The sequence below is a fragment of the Arachis hypogaea genome, chromosome 16, assembly GCF_003086295.3.
Source record: "Arachis hypogaea cultivar Tifrunner chromosome 16, arahy.Tifrunner.gnm2.J5K5, whole genome shotgun sequence".
Lineage (NCBI taxonomy): Eukaryota > Viridiplantae > Streptophyta > Magnoliopsida > Fabales > Fabaceae > Arachis > Arachis hypogaea.
This window is the reverse complement of record NC_092051.1, coordinates 144,980,094-144,996,845: the sequence shown is the minus strand read 5'-3', so window position 1 is coordinate 144,996,845 and position 16,752 is coordinate 144,980,094. Positions and strand designations below refer to the sequence as shown.

Here is a 16,752-nt window from a genome sequence, read left to right as displayed (position 1 = left end):
GAAAGGGATAATAACTATTTAATTGAAATATCGTGTTGATGATTACACATCTGTTTTTGTCATCTTTTACCAAAAATTCAGACTCATACCCTACCGTCATACGTCTAATAAAAATAAAGGAGAAAGAAGGAATGGTCATTTTATACTTCGTAAAAGAAAAAGAAAAAGAAAAAGGAAAATTTTCCATTGCTGGCTTTCGCTACTCTCAGGTCTCAGCTGGTTTGGTCATTTCTTGTGTCATTTTTCTCTCCGTCACTCAGCACACCATAACTTTCCATGTCGTCCTTCTTCACTCTGAGAAAATCCTCACCGTTAATCTACCGTTTCCCAATCCAACGGTCCTTCAAGATCCGCAACTCTTCAACAACCTCACCATCTTCCTCCTCCTCCTCCCCTTCGGCACCGTCTCTCCTGAATCGTAGTAGCAGTAGCACCAACCCGCACTACACTCCTCCGCGGGGCTCCGGTCTCGGTCCTAATTGGGCTTGGGCCCTTGCCGCGGGCTCAGGCCTTGGGGTTCTCCTGCATTACCTCGCTAAGCCCAATTCCCAATTCGACTCTCCGTTCTTATCGAAATTACTGCCTTTTGTTGACTCGTGGTCAACTCCTCCTGGCAACGAAGTTGAGTCTGACCGTCGTTCCACACCGTCGTTGTTTAGAAAACTGTCCCTTCCAGAAAGTTCTAGTTTCTTCCTTTTTGGAGGTAATTTTTTTAATAAATTTCTGTCCATAATTTTGTTTTATTTTTCTTTATTGATGTGGTAGGGTGGGTTGATTTCTGTTTTTGCTAATGTTAGGGGATCAGATTATATTGATTGTTAGATGAGAAATGTTCTCTGAATATCTATCATTTCTTACACTGTGCTAACACTTACTTGATCACTATTCGATTTTGATTTGATTTAGATGCGTACAGAAGAAAGGTGTTTTTCAACTATGAGAAGCGGATACGGTTGCGAAGCCCACCCGAAAAGGTACATTACTATTTTTTGTTTTTTGGAAAGGCATATGAACTTGTTCATATTCAGTAACTAATCTGTAAAATAATAGTATCTCTATTCGCATTTATGATAAATTCAATGAATGGTTTTAATCCTTTGACTAAATCTACAATATTAAGCTTCCTTTTTAGTATCAGGATAGTAGCAATGAACACCGATAAAATTCAATCAAACTTTGATTGTTTTCTTCCTTTATTTATTTACCTATCTGGTTGAGTTTTGAGTGAAAGATTAAGTATACTGATTACTGAACAGTGAACACTGAACACTGACATTACATATATTGCACATTCATGCATTGCATAAGTTGTTAATGTTTGGGAGCCATAGTTTGGGAACCATAGGAAGCCATAACTTTTTTTTTTTGGGGGCTTTTTTTAATGCATTCGTTTTCTTATTTTTTATTCCTTAATTATTGCTGAAATAAATGGATAATATTAGATGTAATAAACATGTAATTATAGATGTTAAGTTAAATAAAATAATTGTGTTATTGTCTCCCTAGCATTACTTTTGTTAACATGTCTTACTGGTACTTAAAATGTTAAATATCTCCCTGTTGTTAACCGTAGAGTAAATTTGGTTAAGGGTCTAAGTCCCTCCATTGGAGAGTGATCACTGCATTGACAATCTCTTCTCTCGTTTTAAAGGTTTTTGAATACTTTGCATCTTATCGTACCCCAGAAGGAGAACTACTTATGAAACCAGCAGATCTAATGCGAGCAGTGGTTCCTGTTTTCCCTCCATCTGAATCCCATCTTGTAAGAGATGGGTACCTGAAAGGAGAAAGAAGTCCCGGTCATTTACGGTGTGCTCCTTCGGAATTTTTTATGCTTTTTGATGTAAATGGTGATGGGCTTATATCTTTCAAAGAGTGAGTCATCTGTATTCCTTATAACTATTATGTCATCTTTGAAGATTATTTTGATAGAGTAGGATGTATTAACTATTAGCTTCTCTTCTCTTTACTTTTCTTTTCTTTTTCTATTTGTTTATGACATTGTTTGCTCTTTACGGTGACTATGCGCCTAGTGGGAGAAGACATGTTATACTAACCTTCTATTCTTCTACTTCTAGAAGACTTGTCTGCTTTTATTTGTGTATAGTGACTATTTATTGACTTCTGGAGCAGGTATATCTTTTTTGTAACACTACTCAGCATTCCAGAGTCAAGCTTTTCTATAGCATTTAAAATGTTTGATGTGGACAATAATGGGTGAGTGCTCATGCTACTTCTGTGATGTGTTCTTATCTCTTGGTAGGTCCAATGTATTATGCTAGTGGAAGCTTGAGTCGCTACATTGTAAATGTGGATTTCTATCTTTCCCTAAAATCAATATGATTCATTATTTATTCTACCATATATTCTACTTTTACTTAATTTTAACCAATACAATAACTAGTCATCTTTGACCATGAAGACATCGCGAATAGTTTATTGCTAATAAAATTTGATGATACATTTTGAATTGGATTTGCCAACCTATAGGTGCTTGCTCTAAGTATTTTTCTCTCTAGGTCATACTAATTATTCCCCGTCTACAGGGAGATAAACAAGGAAGAATTCAAAAAAGTGATGGCATTGATGCGATCTCATCATCGACAAGGTGTTCAGCACAGAGATGGATTGCGAATTGGCCTAAAGGTGATTGATTCTGTGGAAAATGGAGGGATGTTGGAGTATTTCTTTGGTAAAGATGGAAATGAATGTCTCCAGCATGACAAATTCGTACAGTTTTTGAGAGATTTACATGAGGAAGTAAGTTTCCAGTTGCTTCATTTTCTGCATAAGCCATTTTGAGTTTTGATCGAGTCTGTGGGAAGATTCCTCATTCTCCAAATGAACTGTATGCTCTTCTTTGTATTGGTGAGTTCTTTCTTAATTCCCCTTTTGTATATGCAGATTGTGAGGCTGGAGTTTTCTCATTATGACTACAAATCTCAAAAAACCATATCAGCCAAGGATTTTGGACTCTCCATGGTTGCTTCTGCCGACATAAGTCATCTAGACAAGTTGCTTGACCGGGTTGATCAGTTGGACAATGATCAACGTCTCAAGAATGTACGCATCACATTTGAAGAGTTTAAAAACTTTGCAGAGCTACGCAAAAAATTGTTGCCATTTTCATTGGCGCTTTTCAGTTGTGGAAAAGTAAATGGTCTATTAACCAGAGATGATTTTCAGCGAGCTGCATCACAAGTACGGCATTTTTCTTTGATATTTTTCTTTGCTCAAGTAAATATTGATGGTTAAGGGGAACAACTAAGAATTTATTTTGACATATATTGTAAACCTTGGACTATGAAATCTAAATTTTGTTCCTCTGTTTTGATTTCAGGTATGTGGCATATCTCTCTCTGACAACGTAGTTGACATTGTTTTCCATTTGTTTGATGCAAATTGGGACAGAAACCTAAGCGCAGATGAGTTTGTGAGAGTGTTACACAAGCGAGAAAGGGACATTGTACAGCCTGTGGAGGCAGGAATCTTTGGTTTCTTGTCATGTTGCTGGAACTGTACGGATAATCTATCACGCTTTCGGTTGTTTTAGATAATCTGAGTTTGCGGTACCCTTATACAAGACAGATTGGGTACTAAACTAAACTTTAACTCCCTCTGTTTCTCTTTATTTGTCACCATGAAAATATATGGTACACATTTTGATCAATGTTTTTGTTATGGTGTACCACATTTTCACAATAACAAATAAAAGAAGCAGAGAGAATATTTTGATACCTGGAAAATATCAAAACTAATATGTTGTAGAATCAATGTGTGGAATTGGCACTGAAATGGTCAGTGGCACTAAAAAAGAGTTCTGATTTTGGTGGAAAAATGAGGGAGGGAAGGGAAGGACACAAGTTTAAAGTTTGGTTCATTTTTTTCCTTTTTTACCAAACCCTCCTCTTCTCTGCTTTTCCATATGAAATCATAACTCACACATCTTTATAGAGAGGTTTTTGGTTGTGGAAACCCCTGATATGTGGAACACCAACCCTGTAAATACTAAATAGTAACTGACCTGGCCTCAGCTTTGTAGTTGGTAACCATGCCAATTCTCTGTTTCTTGTTCCATAATATTTGTATTTGGAGAATTTTAATGTTAACAAATTTCACTATATTGGGAAAGAATACCTGCGAAAAATATGAGAATTTGTACTATTTAGAAACGAAAGTAGGATTCATGGGATTCTATTTTACTGGAACTCGTATGCACAAGAATATATGAGAATTGTGCATCATTTTCATTAGGTGTGTTGAGAGTGGTGTATTAGACAATATTTAGTCAATAATTGGTATAAAGTTGTATAATAATAATAATTCTAATTAAGGACAGTATGAAATATTTTATTTTTAGAAGAATCATTAAAAAAGTTTTTGTCAAAATGATCAGAAATGGTTTAATTATTAATTAGTTTAAATATAATACTGTAAAAGGTTTTATATGATTACCCTCACATCCTGTGTAGATTGTTTGTACTTTGTACCCTGACACAAATATAGAAAGAAGCACCACGTGTTTGAGTGTTTCAAATGAAGAGCAATGGAAGGATAGAGAAGTAAAAGGAACCTTTTCTCCCCGAATATGCTTCCCACCAGATGTTGGGGCCAGATTACACAGTAAATCCTAAATCCCCCTATTTTTTAGCCTCCATATTTGAACCTTGTCTTTGTCGACCCCACACACAACACTCCAACCTTTTTTTGCTCTTTTTTTTTACTTCCTCTTTTAACTTCTCTGTTTTCTTTTTCAATCACTCTCAATTAGAACAAATAATCCACTTTAATTTTAGGTCACCCCATAAAAAATTATTCTTCTTCTCCTTCATCCTCCTCCTTTCAACGTTGACCTGAGGGAAACACAACACAATCCCTTGGCCATAGGGGGAAAGAAGAAAACAAGAAAGACAGAAAGAGCCACAAAAATCAATATCACCGCCAATCATCATCTTGTTGGAATCCAATCCAATTCAATTCAATATCACACGTAATTGTATATTCCTATCCCTAATCCTTTCTTAATTTTTACCCTTTTTTCTGAATCAATTGTCATACGATTAAGCATCAGGAAATAAGAATTTCTATCCAAGTTCTCGTATTGCTTTAAAGTTATATATATATATATATATATATATATATATATATATATATATAGTTTGTTTCACTTATGTTGCTTTGTTGTGTTCTTTGATTGCAATAACAATTCACAACTTTTATTGGAAATTTGGATTGATTTGTAGGGACCAATATTGGAAATTTTTTACTGGTTTTTGAGTGACCAATTATGGGGAAGCCAACAGGGAAAAAGAAAGATCATGAAAGTCCCAAGGCAAAAGATGCTAAGGTTCCTGCTACTACTAAGACTATGGACCGTAGCGCCTCAAAGGCCCTTGATGATGACACTGCCATGTTCATCAACATGGCACAAGAGCTCAAGGAAGAAGGCAACAGGCTATATCAGAAGAAGGATCATGAAGCTGCCATGTTGAAGTTTGAGAAGGCTTTGAAGCTCCTACCGAAGAATCACATTGATGCTGCACACCTTCACACAAGTATGGCCGTCTGTTACATGCAAATGGGACTAGGGGAGTACCCTCATGCCATCAACGAATGCAATATGGCGTTAGAAGTCTCGCCTAGATATAGCAGGGCTCTGTTGAAGAGGGCAAAGTGCTATGCGGCCTTGAATCGGTTGGATTTGGCGATGAGGGATGTTAGGATTGTTTTGAATTGGGAGCCTAATAACCTTACAGCATTGGAGATCCAGGATAGTCTGAGAATTACAATGGAAGAAAAGGGTATCACTATAGATGAGACTGAGATTGCTTTGGCTACAATTGCAGAGCCTCCAGGTGCCCGGTTGCGAAAAGTGGTGAGGGAGAAGCTAAAGAAGAAGAAAGGTCATCACCAGAAAAGTGACGAGAAGATGGACGAGGATAAGGAGGTTGTGCACAAGGAGGTGGTGCAAAAGGATCATGTGCAGGAGAATGTGAAGAGTCATGTTAAGGATAAGGATAAGGAAGTGGTCAAGAACACAATCGAGAAAGACAATTTGGAAGCAAGACCTGTTAAGCGGCGAGAAAAGCCGGTTACAAGGACAGTAAAGTTCATATTTGGAGAGGATATAAGATGGGCGCAGCTGCCGGTGAATTGTAGTTTGAGGATGATAAGGGATACAATAAAGGATCGGTTTCCACAATTGAAGGGTGTTCTTGTGAAGTATAAGGATCGAGAAGGTGATTTTGTTACAATAACCAATGTTGCTGATTTAAGGCTAGCTGAAAGTTCCGGTAATGTGCTGGGATCAATTCGACTTTATATTACAGAAGTGGATCCTTCACAGGAACCATCTTATGATGATAAAACCATGGTGAGTGGGGTGCCAACTTATGTTAGCAAATCAGGTGAGGATATAGAGAATGTAGCTAGGCAAAGAGCCGAACCGGTAGCAAACCGGGTGATTACTGTGGAGGACTGGCTTGTCCAGTTTGCAAGGCTGTTCAAGAACCATGTTGGGTTTGACTCTGATGCATATCTAGATATTCACGAGGTTGGAATGAAGCTATATTCCGAAGCAATGGAGGATACTGCATCGGATGATGATGCTCAAGAACTGTTTGAAATTGCAGCAGATAAATTTCAAGAAATGGCAGCTTTGGCATTGTTTAATTGGGGGAATGTTCACATGTCTAGGGCAAGGAAGCGTGTATCCTCTGCAGAGGATGGATCAAGAGAGTCTTTGGAGAGTATCAAGTCTGCATATGACTGGGCTCAAAATGAGTACACAAAAGCAGAAACGAGATACGAAGAGGCCGTGAGAATCAAACCCGACTTCTATGAAGGACTTCTTGCACTCGGGTATCAGCAGTTTGAGCAAGCAAAGCTTCATTGGTGTTATTCGGTGGCAACCAATAAGGACCTGGACATTGGTGCTTCTGAAGAGGTTTTGCAGTACTATAACAAGGCAGAGGATAGCATGGAGAAAGGCATGTTGATGTGGGAAGAGATTGAGGAGCAGCGTTTGAATGGATTATCCAAATTCGACAAATATAAAGAACAGTTAGAGAAAATGGATTTGCATAATCTTTTCCGGGATGTTTCTCCGGAGGAAGCCGAAGAGCAGGCTTCAAAGATGAGGTTACAGGTATATCTTTTATGGGGAACGTTGTTGTATGAGCGCTCTGTTGTGGAATATAAGCTAGGCCTACCCACATGGGAGGAATGCTTGGAGGTTGCTGTTGAAAAGTTTGAACTAGCTGGAGCTTCTTCGACCGACATTGGTGTCATGATAAAGAATCACAGTTCTAATACAACAGCACTTGGAGGTATGTTTGCATCTCACATCCATTTTGAGTCTCAATTATTTCAGGGCACTAAGAACACATTTTTAAATTTTAATAATCACAGGATTCAAAATTGACGAGATAGTGCAAGCATGGAATGAGATGTATGATGGGTGGCAATTTGATGTTCCATCATTTCGACTTGAACCGTTGTTTCGTCGGCGTGTTCCAAAACTACATGACATCTTGGAGCAATTTTGAGTGTTCTTACTTAGAGTTTGTTGTTCTTTAGAAGCATATATAATGCTTCTGTTTTGTCTATTACATATTTTTGAAGGCTTCCTCCTCCTCTAAGACGGGTAAGTAACACTGTGCTTATACTCCAGTTTCTTTGCATGATGCTTCTGCTTTCATTAGTAATTAAATGCTAGATTTGTATTTTACTTTTGCTAGGAAAATTAAGTGTTTTTTGTCTCGACTCTTCCGACATGAATGATCCTTTATTCCTTTCTGTTGTTTGTCTTGCAAAGTTGAAATGATAATTTTCCCATTCCTAACTTGAGAGATGTTTTTACAAGTATTCTTGTGGTGGAAATGATAGTAAAAAAGCTTTGGAGACGCATGTATGGAAACATGGGGTGCATGTGATTGACCTTAGAATAACTATTACTGACTGGATAATTGTGATTAGTTGACAAATGCTTAGGTTCATGTTTCCTTGTATTATAATTTGATGCTGCTGTCTTTAGTACTACCTGAGATTTCTTTGAAGAAGCAATATGAGTTATTGATAAGACTCCAGTTAGGTTAGGTCAGCTAAGACATGCTTAGTATTATTTATGGGAGAAGGATCATCATATTTCAAATTTGAATTGTTTTTATGTGGAGATTGTGTGAGAAATGGGCTTTGGTAAGATGTTAGGAAGTATTCCGCAACTAACTGAAAAGCTTCTTATGGGGAAGAATAGTATTATTCCTCCAACTGAAAACATTTGAGGGATTTCATGGCCTTGTAATTGTTGTCTACATATTGAAAATTATAAGAGAATATCAATCACAAACAGAAAGAGTAAAGCAGAAACCAGGGATTGCAAAATAGGATTGGCTTCTGAAATGACATAATTCATGATGATTTGTTTTTTGGTCATTGTCGGATTACATGATATAACCGACCTGCCTAGTAGAATAAGGCTTTGTTACTCCTGTTGGATTGCATGATAGTGCATATAATTCAATATTTTATTTTCTTATAATCCTTTCAGTTAAGTTGTATCTATATAATGTCAATGATGACATTGTATCTCTTTGATTGCAGGGATTTTTTTTCTTTTTTTTTTATATTTTCTCCCCCTCCATACTGCTTTGATTAGCTCATTGATGGTTGCTGAGATTGAATTATTTTTTCATTTCCATGTCAATTTTGAATGAAGTTGGGATGTCATTCTAGAAAGCATTGTTATATGTATATTTTTTAAATCTTTTATTAGGGGATTATGGTGTAAGGTTGTCATTCTTTTCGGTTGTAATACCAGTATATGATTTCATTTATTGGCAAGGGAGTGAGGTGACTTGAATTTTTCAGTTGGAAAAAGGAAAAAACCAATAAAATGATTGTTCAGTGTGTTTTGGTCAGCTGAGGTTTGCTGATTATTTTGGTTGTCAAATTGCCATTTTGTAACATTATATGATTGTCATATAGCAAAAAGTATGTATTTTCATCCTATATTCCTTTGTTACTAACTTATTATATACTCTCCTTTTTCCACTTTTTAATTTACATATTGAGGAAACGTTGGTGTTATACGTTGTTATTGGCTCATTGTGTGTTATCTTGAGGTGTGAAATTTGAAAAACGGCTAGAAACAAATGGGACCATTTGATTTAGGGAGGCCACATATTGGAGGGTCGGTATTGAGCTTCTTAATTTTTTTATTTTTTAAAATCTCAAAACTAACCCTCCAATTTCCCAACCTTAAAAATAAAGAAAAAAGAAAAACCTCAAATGGGAGGCTCCGACTTGCAACCCTTTAAATTTGAATTTTTGTGTGTTTGGATTGTGGTTTGTCAAACTGGAATTTGAATAAAAATGATTTTATAGAATTGATTTTGGATAGAAGTAAGTTTGTGTTTGGCAATTCTATACTAAAATTGATTTTGATAAAATAAATATTATTTGGATAATATTAGTTAAAATTACTTTTAGATAAATAATTACTTAAAAGGACATGATATTAAATTATAATGTTATCTTTTTATACGTATTTAATTTTTTTTTATACTTTTTTTTATATGTTTTTTATATAGTATATTTTTAGTACTCTTAGTACTCTTTTTTAGTACACTATAATTTTTAACTATTATTATTATTTATGATTAATTTTTTGTTTAATTTATTTTACCTAATATGATCAATAAATTCTATTATAAAAAGATAATAAATATAATACACAAAAATTACAACTATAAAAATATATAATGTCAAATAAAAAACTAATACAAAATATAAATAATAAATAATAAATAAAGGCTCATATAGAGAGAAATAATAAGAATTTTATAAATAATGCAATAACATGTATGAAGAATAAAGTAGGTAAAAGAAAAATAAATGTTAAATGTAATGACTAAAAGCCTATTAGTGCAACGGAGATTCTTATAAACGTGGTTTTATGAACAAAATTACTTCTATATTTGTAGAGAAGAAAATTAGCCAAACAAAAAATTGAACATTTCAATACTTTTTTTTTCAAACATGGTTGACAAACACAATAGTCGGAACTTATTTTGGATTGAATTTTTTTTCTCTTTCAAAATTATACTTATTTGAGACTTGATACAGTAATCAACAATGCTATAGCATATAAAATTATAAAAAATGTTAAGTGAACAAGTATTTTTGTAATTACGTTTTAAATTTTAAAAGTTATTTTTTAAAATAATAGAAATTTTTTAAAATTAACATGGTCATTCTGAACATGAATATCTTTTTTAAAGAGAAATAGAATTATAGAAATAAAAAATGCAGAAAAGGCAAGGGGGAAAGACACGGTAGTAACTGGTAAGTGGGCGAGGGCGACAGAGGGAAATAAAGAAAATTAAAAAAAAAAAGGGTATATGCAGAACATAAGGCAAAAGTGAGAAAAAAAAACGGAAAGGGAAATTTGGTTGGAAAGAAATTTGTTCATCACTGACTACCAATTAGCAATTACTTGGCTAGTATTGACTATTATTTTTGTACATGGAACAAGACCATTTTTAATGAAATTGTGTTACTAACATGAACACCAAAAATCATTAATAAAATAGAAGAAAACTGTGTTACAGAGTAAAATAAAAAAAAAACAATAACTGACCAAAGACTAAATTTTGTTGTAAAAGTAGCATTTTCCTTTTATAACACGTAAAATAATTGGACACCTTACAGTATGTGTTCCATCGCTCCACAACAGTGACGATGAAACTACACTGTAGTCACTAAATTTCCCTCCAACAACATGAACAACAAAAGATTGTTTCTCCTTGACAGATTTAAACTCGAGTATGTTAGGCACAACAGTGATGTTGATGCCAGAAGGTTGTTGGATGTAAGCCTTATAGGTAGAGTTAGCGAATCCAACATTTGTAACTGTTCTTGTGAAATTAATCCTAAATGGTTTATTTGGTTCAATCTCAGCCGCAATTGCAGGATAATTAAAATCTTTTGTCATTGGTAGATGATGATGAGACGATGATGAAGGGCAAACACTTTTGTCTCCTGAGATTTTTCGAACTTCCATTGTATCATACCCAATTCTGCAAAGCAAATTCACATAGTCCTTTTTGGAAGCATCAAAAACTAGACCAGGATTTATGGCTCTAACTGGGTCCAAAAACCCTGATCCATAGGAGAATTCTGCGAGTTGACTTCCATTCATTGGTTTTGCAGTGGTCATAAGAGAAGACTTTATAACTGCCGGAGACCAATCAGGATGAAAAGTCTTAACATATGCAGCTGCACCAGCAACATGGGGGCATGCCATTGAGGTTCCAGAGCGTATGTTGTATTTCACAGATCTTTTATCTCTTTTATCAGGAGAAGGTGGTGCAAGAGGTGAGTAAGCAGCCAAAATGTCTACACCAGGAGCACTAATATCTGGCTTCATGATTTCTCTGATTTGCATATTAGGTCCTACAGAAGAGAATTCAGCAACAATTGGAGCACTATTGTTTATGAAGCCTGCACTACTCAGTATTTCAGCACTATTTGATGCAAACCCATTTATTGACTTCCCCAAAGGCATTAATCCATTGCCAAGCAAAACGCGGTCCATAGTGGTAGCTGCAACAGTGAATAACCAAGGTGATACACTAAATGTTGCAGTGTTAGGACCATCGTTACCTGCAGAGTTTATAGTGAGGATCCCTTTTTTCATTGCATGAAACGATCCAATTGCTATGGTGTCTTTATCAAAGGTCACTTGCTCAGTTTGCCCAATTGAAATTGTGATAAGATCCACACCATCGGCAATGGCATCATCAAAAGCAGCCAATATGGCATCAGGTCTGCACCCTTGTTCTTCATTATTACACACACTATAAGCAGCAATTCTTGCTGATGGGACACCTCCTCTTGCAACTCCTTCGGCGATTCCATTGAAGCTTGCTCCCACAACTTTATTCCCTGCTGCAATTGATGCTGTGTGAGTTCCATGCCCAACAAAGTCTCTTGCTGAAGTTTGATCTTTTAGATAGTATCTTGCACCGATTATTTTATTGTTGCATCTGAAGTTTTCACCACCTTTGCATGCGCCTTTCCACTTTTTGGGAATTGGACCGAAACCATGATCATTGAAGCTCTCTGACTCCGGCCAGATTCCGGTGTCTATAACTCCGATTATAACATCACTCTCAGCGGTTTTGTTTCTCTGTATCGATTCTTTGAACCCCATGAAGTCCCAAGACCTTGTAGTTTGTGGTTTGAGTGATTTGCTTGGAAAAACAGAAACCACTCCTTCCATCTTTTTCAGCTTCTCTCTTTCTTGGTTAGTGATCATTGCAGCAAAACCATTAAAGCTCTTATAATAACTTCTAACCATGTGATTTGTTGCATCGTTATCATTAGTAATTTGTTGCAGCATACTAAGATGGTGAGATGTTGGAGAATAATTATGCTTTGGGAGTGATCCCATGTATACAATGTGAAGATTCCTATCAGCATCATCAGCACTACTTACTAAGGATTTCATGATAAAATAGGCGTATAAGAAAAGAAGAAAATTATACTTGCCCATATTGCTTGATTAATATAATCGATGTCTTAAGAGAGAATGTAAGTTGATTGATAAGATCAAAATAATTAAAATGAGATTTTGAACCTTTTTCTCCTTCTGTCGTAAATAAATTTTGATAAAATTGTGAAAGAATAGAAAAAGAAAAGAAAAGAGAAGAGGAAGAAATTTTTATTTATTGTTGATTGATTGAATTGTGAAGGTAAAACTAAATATATATAGAACATTGTTTACTAAAGATAAAAGTAAAGATAAGATAAGAAGATAATATAAAGATAAGATAAAATAATAAATATTAAAATTAGAACTAAATTCATGTATTTTATTGGGCTTAATTATGAGTCACGAGACTTTTTTATTGTTGTCATGGGCTAAAGCCTAAGATAAAAGAGTAATTTAATAAATTTTCTTATATATAATTTCTTTTAATTATTATGCAACATTAAAATTGAAGAAAAATATTAGCCATTCATCAAACACTCTTAATCCTCGTAAAAAAAATACGGTTTTTATTAATTATTTATATATTTTAATGGTGTTTACTTTGGTACGAGGATAAATTTTTATGTATCGATAAAAATATGGACAAATTAAAACACGATACATGGATTATATTTTTCACGTTAGTAATTAATTTTTCTTTTTTTAAATACATATCAATCAATACTTTTACTAAATCACCCTTATAATTTAGTAAAAATAAAAAACAATTTTTATTTAATATTACAGAAAGACCTAAATATTGTAAGACCCAGAAATTATTTTATTAAAAATAATTATTAAGAACTAATTTCGATTTATTCATTCATTAAGTACTTTAAACTCAAAAATTATTTTATTAAAAATAATTATAGCAAATTTCAATTAATTGAGTTTAAAATAATTTAAGATTTTATCTGGTTTTATAATTATCAAATTATTTTTTATATTTAAATTATAAAAGTTTAGCAAATGTAAAATAATAAAAAATTTATATGATTTGGTTTAAATAATTGAGATTTTAAAATTTAATACTTCAATTTTTATAAACAAAAAAATTTATTATATTATCTCTAATTTTAAATTAAAATACTTTATTAAAAATTAATTAATAAATTAATAATCAAATAATATTTTTAAAATAATTTTAAAGAATTAAATTAGAACACTAATTAATACTTTATATCCTAATTTAATTAAAATGACTAAATTTTAATTTATCCAAAAATACTTAATTTCATATTTTTCTCAAAACTAAATCCTAATTTTCAAATGGAAAACCCTAACCCTTTTTAGCCTAACCGCCATTCCCTTGAAAAAAAAAACAACACAACACACGGACACGGGAAAGAAAGGGAGAACGGAGCGGGGGAATCAAGGAAGAAGGAAGGGAATAAAAGGGAAGCAGAGAGCAGGAAAAAGAAAGGGAGACTGAATCTGTTGCTGGCTTGCTGCTGTTGGATAGCAGAACCGTCGTTGGTATTATTAACTAATAAATTATTATATATACGAAATTAAAATAGATACAAATATTCATTAATGTATAATGTTATAAATTCATTAAGATATAAGATTAGGTTAGATTTTTTAACTTTCAAAAACACACGCTAGTTTGGGAAAGTATTTTTATAGTTAATTTCAAAAGCACCAACAGCCTTTCAAGGCTAAAATTACAATCTCATATCCTTTTTACTATCAAACACAAGGTGAAGTACTCAAAAGATTTACCAAACTGGATTTTATTGACTGTCAGTCTTAATCTCTTTATTTTTGCTTTTTCTTTTTGTTCACAAAATTCTTTTTGTTTATTTTTAATTGTGCATATAAAAATAATATTTATAATTTATAAGAGTAATATAGTAGAATAAATTGCTACATATAGTTTTAAAACATGGTTGGAAAAGGCGGCCTTTGTTAAAATAAGATAGCTTCACATACCTGTAACCTGAACACAAATAATAGATTTCTTTGTTTGATACATTCCTGCAATAAATGTTTAACCACTTACATAAACATCCAACTAAAAGCTAAAAGTTGTTCTAAAACTAAAACTAATGTAAGTATTGCATAGCACAATTTCATTCAACTCACTCATGGAAGGGGTTCACTCAATGGACCATAATTGAAGCCAAAAACACTGAAACCTAACCTCCAATATTCCAGGGAAGCAAAAAGAGAGAAGATCCATGCATTTAAGAGGCCACTTTTTTATGGAGGATAAAAAAATAAGACCTGAAAAAATTTGAATATGAGTGTTAAAAGGTACTCAGAATCTTAGATAGTTGAAGAAAAAAATTGGAGTTCAAAGACAGCAACCAAACTAAAAGTGTTGAAAAGATTTCAACATTGAGGGGCAAATTAGTGAGAAATTGAGAGCACTTGCATGAAACAACCATGATATTTAGCACTACCCATTAAATGCATCTATATGCATACAAGTTTCAAAATCTCGAAGAAAAATATAAAAAATAAAATAAAATAGCCAGTGACCTGGAATCCAAGAGTGAATCATACATGACAGTGAATTGAACTGGTTCCAGGGAAAAATACTCTGTGGCTGGAAATTACTAAGTTTTATGTTGCTACTCTTTTGTTATTTTGTTCATTAAGAAGAAAATCCAGAGAAAAAAAAAGGGGAAAGATAGCAGTTAACAAGTGGTAAAATAGATATACTCTTATATCCCCAAAACCATGATCAATATCTATGTCAAAAATTAGAGTGCTGAATAATAAAATTGATGAAGCCCTGTAGACAAAAATTTTACAAAAACAATCTAGGTGATACAAAATGATGAACAATAATATATTTTTTATTTTTTTAATTAAAAAAAAAGGCATATTCCTTACACTTGAAATCACTAAAAGTCTATAAAAGAAAAAACCACAATGACATAAATTCCTAAACATATGTTACAATTAGATCGAGATAAAACGCCAATGAACATAAGCTATTGTGATTTCCATTTCTTACTAAACACTACATAACATGCAAGAAGTGTTACCTTAAACAATTTGACAAAGGAATTGCAGCAGCACTGAATGGCATGAAAGGGAAAACATTTAATAAAAGCCCCACCACCTCACGGTTAAACCAGATGTACTCGCTATCCCAGCACTTCCATTTGTTCTGAATTCAAGTGACTTCTAATTGGATTACCCATTGATATTGGAAAAGCCCGAAAATGCCCAAAAACAATAAAGAGGAGGAGGAGGAGCAAACTCTATTATTTCAGCAAAATCAAACAAAACACAAAACCAAACATTATTACTGAACTAGAAAATCAGAAACCCTAAATCAGAAAAATAGAGAACAACTGCCTGACATAAAAGCACAACACAAGAAAAAGAAGAAGAAAACATAAACATGATAAAAGAATTCAAATATCTCACCTATATTATCATCAGATTCTTAATTGTGACAAGAACTACTATTATTAATAATAGACACAGTTTATCATGTAATGAACCTTACAATAACAGGGACTAATTACCTGGTGTTATTATATTTGAGGGACACACCTCTCTTTTCAATAGGCATAATTCTTGTAAGAGAAGAAGGAGGAAGAGAAGAAGAAGAGAAAGTGGTGAAGGTTGAAGAAGAATCAGCTTGTTACTCTGAGAGAGAGTAAATGAGTAAGCAAACAGTTAAACAATCCTTAATCCATGTGAAACCTTAGCGTTTTTTGGTGTTACTTAGTGCTGCTAGGCCAATGCTATGATGTTGAAAGATATTTTTTTCAGCAGAAGCTGAAATGTGTTGTTCATATGTAGAGAGAGATACGTGTTTGTGTTGCTAGTACACACATAAACAAGAATTGAATGGTAGTAGGAAGTGATCAGAATGAAGTGATAGTTTGTAGAAAATGGTTGACCAATTTTTATGATAATTATAGTGCTAAGATAGTAATAATTATGTATTTAGGTTAAATGTGTTTTTTTGGATATAAACTTTTTGGTGTAGTGGTCAATTTTGATTACTAAAATACCAATCTTTATATAAAAAAAAATACCGTACAAAAGATAAATAATATTTATATACTTTTTATATTAATAATAAATAATAATAAATTTATTATGCTATTGTATAAATTATTTTTCATACTTTTTATATTTAATTCTTCATGTTTAATATTAAATTATTTTATGCTGGTAATAAAAAATAATAAAATTATTGTGATAAAGTAGAAATAATAAATAAAATATGATATTTTTTATTTTTA

The 16,752-nt window shown here is 33.3% G+C and overlaps 3 protein-coding genes across 15 annotated transcripts; 2 read left to right on the top strand and 1 right to left on the bottom strand.

Moving 5' to 3' along the window:
* The first annotated feature begins 4 nt into the window (after nucleotides 1-4).
* Nucleotides 5-4,147, top strand: LOC112697525 (calcium uptake protein, mitochondrial). Of its 2 annotated transcripts, XM_025750741.3 has the most exons (7): nucleotides 5-703; nucleotides 907-974; nucleotides 1,652-1,875; nucleotides 2,134-2,217; nucleotides 2,547-2,760; nucleotides 2,905-3,201; nucleotides 3,341-4,147. In XM_025750741.3, the coding sequence occupies exons 1-7, from the start codon at nucleotides 277-279 to the stop codon at nucleotides 3,551-3,553; spliced, it is 1,527 nt and encodes a 508-aa protein (XP_025606526.1). In that variant the 5' UTR covers nucleotides 5-276; the 3' UTR covers nucleotides 3,554-4,147. The 2 variants fall into 2 exon arrangements, with proteins under 2 accessions (XP_025606526.1, XP_025606527.1); XM_025750742.3 differs by lacking the exon at nucleotides 2,134-2,217.
* A 323-nt stretch (nucleotides 4,148-4,470) lies between these two features.
* On the top strand, nucleotides 4,471-9,009 carry LOC112697524 (protein PHOX1). 2 transcript variants are annotated; one of them, XM_025750739.3, is made up of 4 exons: nucleotides 4,471-4,996; nucleotides 5,244-7,328; nucleotides 7,411-7,645; nucleotides 8,602-9,009. In XM_025750739.3, exons 2-3 carry the CDS (start codon nucleotides 5,288-5,290, stop codon nucleotides 7,545-7,547), a joined length of 2,178 nt encoding a protein of 725 aa, XP_025606524.1. In that variant the 5' UTR covers nucleotides 4,471-4,996; nucleotides 5,244-5,287; the 3' UTR covers nucleotides 7,548-7,645; nucleotides 8,602-9,009. The 2 variants fall into 2 exon arrangements, with proteins under 2 accessions (XP_025606524.1, XP_072077551.1); XM_072221450.1 differs by having other exon boundaries at nucleotides 4,760-4,990.
* A 1,529-nt stretch (nucleotides 9,010-10,538) lies between these two features.
* On the bottom strand, nucleotides 10,539-16,374 carry LOC112697522 (subtilisin-like protease SBT4.8). Of its 11 annotated transcripts, none has more exons than XM_025750735.3 (5): nucleotides 16,024-16,374; nucleotides 15,535-15,753; nucleotides 14,624-14,764; nucleotides 14,471-14,515; nucleotides 10,539-12,473 (listed from the first exon to the last, which is right to left on the bottom strand). In XM_025750735.3, the coding sequence occupies exon 5, from the start codon at nucleotides 12,452-12,454 to the stop codon at nucleotides 10,646-10,648; it is 1,809 nt and encodes a 602-aa protein (XP_025606520.1). In that variant the 5' UTR covers nucleotides 12,455-12,473; nucleotides 14,471-14,515; nucleotides 14,624-14,764; nucleotides 15,535-15,753; nucleotides 16,024-16,374; the 3' UTR covers nucleotides 10,539-10,645. The 11 variants fall into 11 exon arrangements, with proteins under 11 accessions (XP_025606520.1, XP_025606521.1, XP_072077558.1 ...); XM_025750736.3 differs by having other exon boundaries at nucleotides 14,682-14,764; XM_072221457.1 differs by having other exon boundaries at nucleotides 14,682-14,764; nucleotides 15,535-15,659; nucleotides 16,024-16,356.
* Nucleotides 16,375-16,752: the final 378 nt, after the last annotated feature.

Coding starts and splice junctions, on each gene's coding strand:
- LOC112697524 (XM_025750739.3), top strand. CDS start 5,288: ATGGGGAAGCCAACAGGGAAAAAGAAAGATCATGAAAGTCCCAAGGCA. Junction 7,329..7,410: donor TAATACAACAGCACTTGGAG/GTATGTTTGCAT, acceptor TAATAATCACAG/GATTCAAAATTGACGAGATA.
- LOC112697522 (XM_072221451.1), bottom strand. CDS start 12,556: ATGGGCAAGTATAATTTTCTTCTTTTCTTATACGCCTATTTTATCATG.
- LOC112697525 (XM_025750741.3), top strand. CDS start 277: ATGTCGTCCTTCTTCACTCTGAGAAAATCCTCACCGTTAATCTACCGT. Junction 1,876..2,133: donor GGGCTTATATCTTTCAAAGA/GTGAGTCATCTG, acceptor CTTCTGGAGCAG/GTATATCTTTTTTGTAACAC. Junction 2,218..2,546: donor TTTGATGTGGACAATAATGG/GTGAGTGCTCAT, acceptor CCCCGTCTACAG/GGAGATAAACAAGGAAGAAT.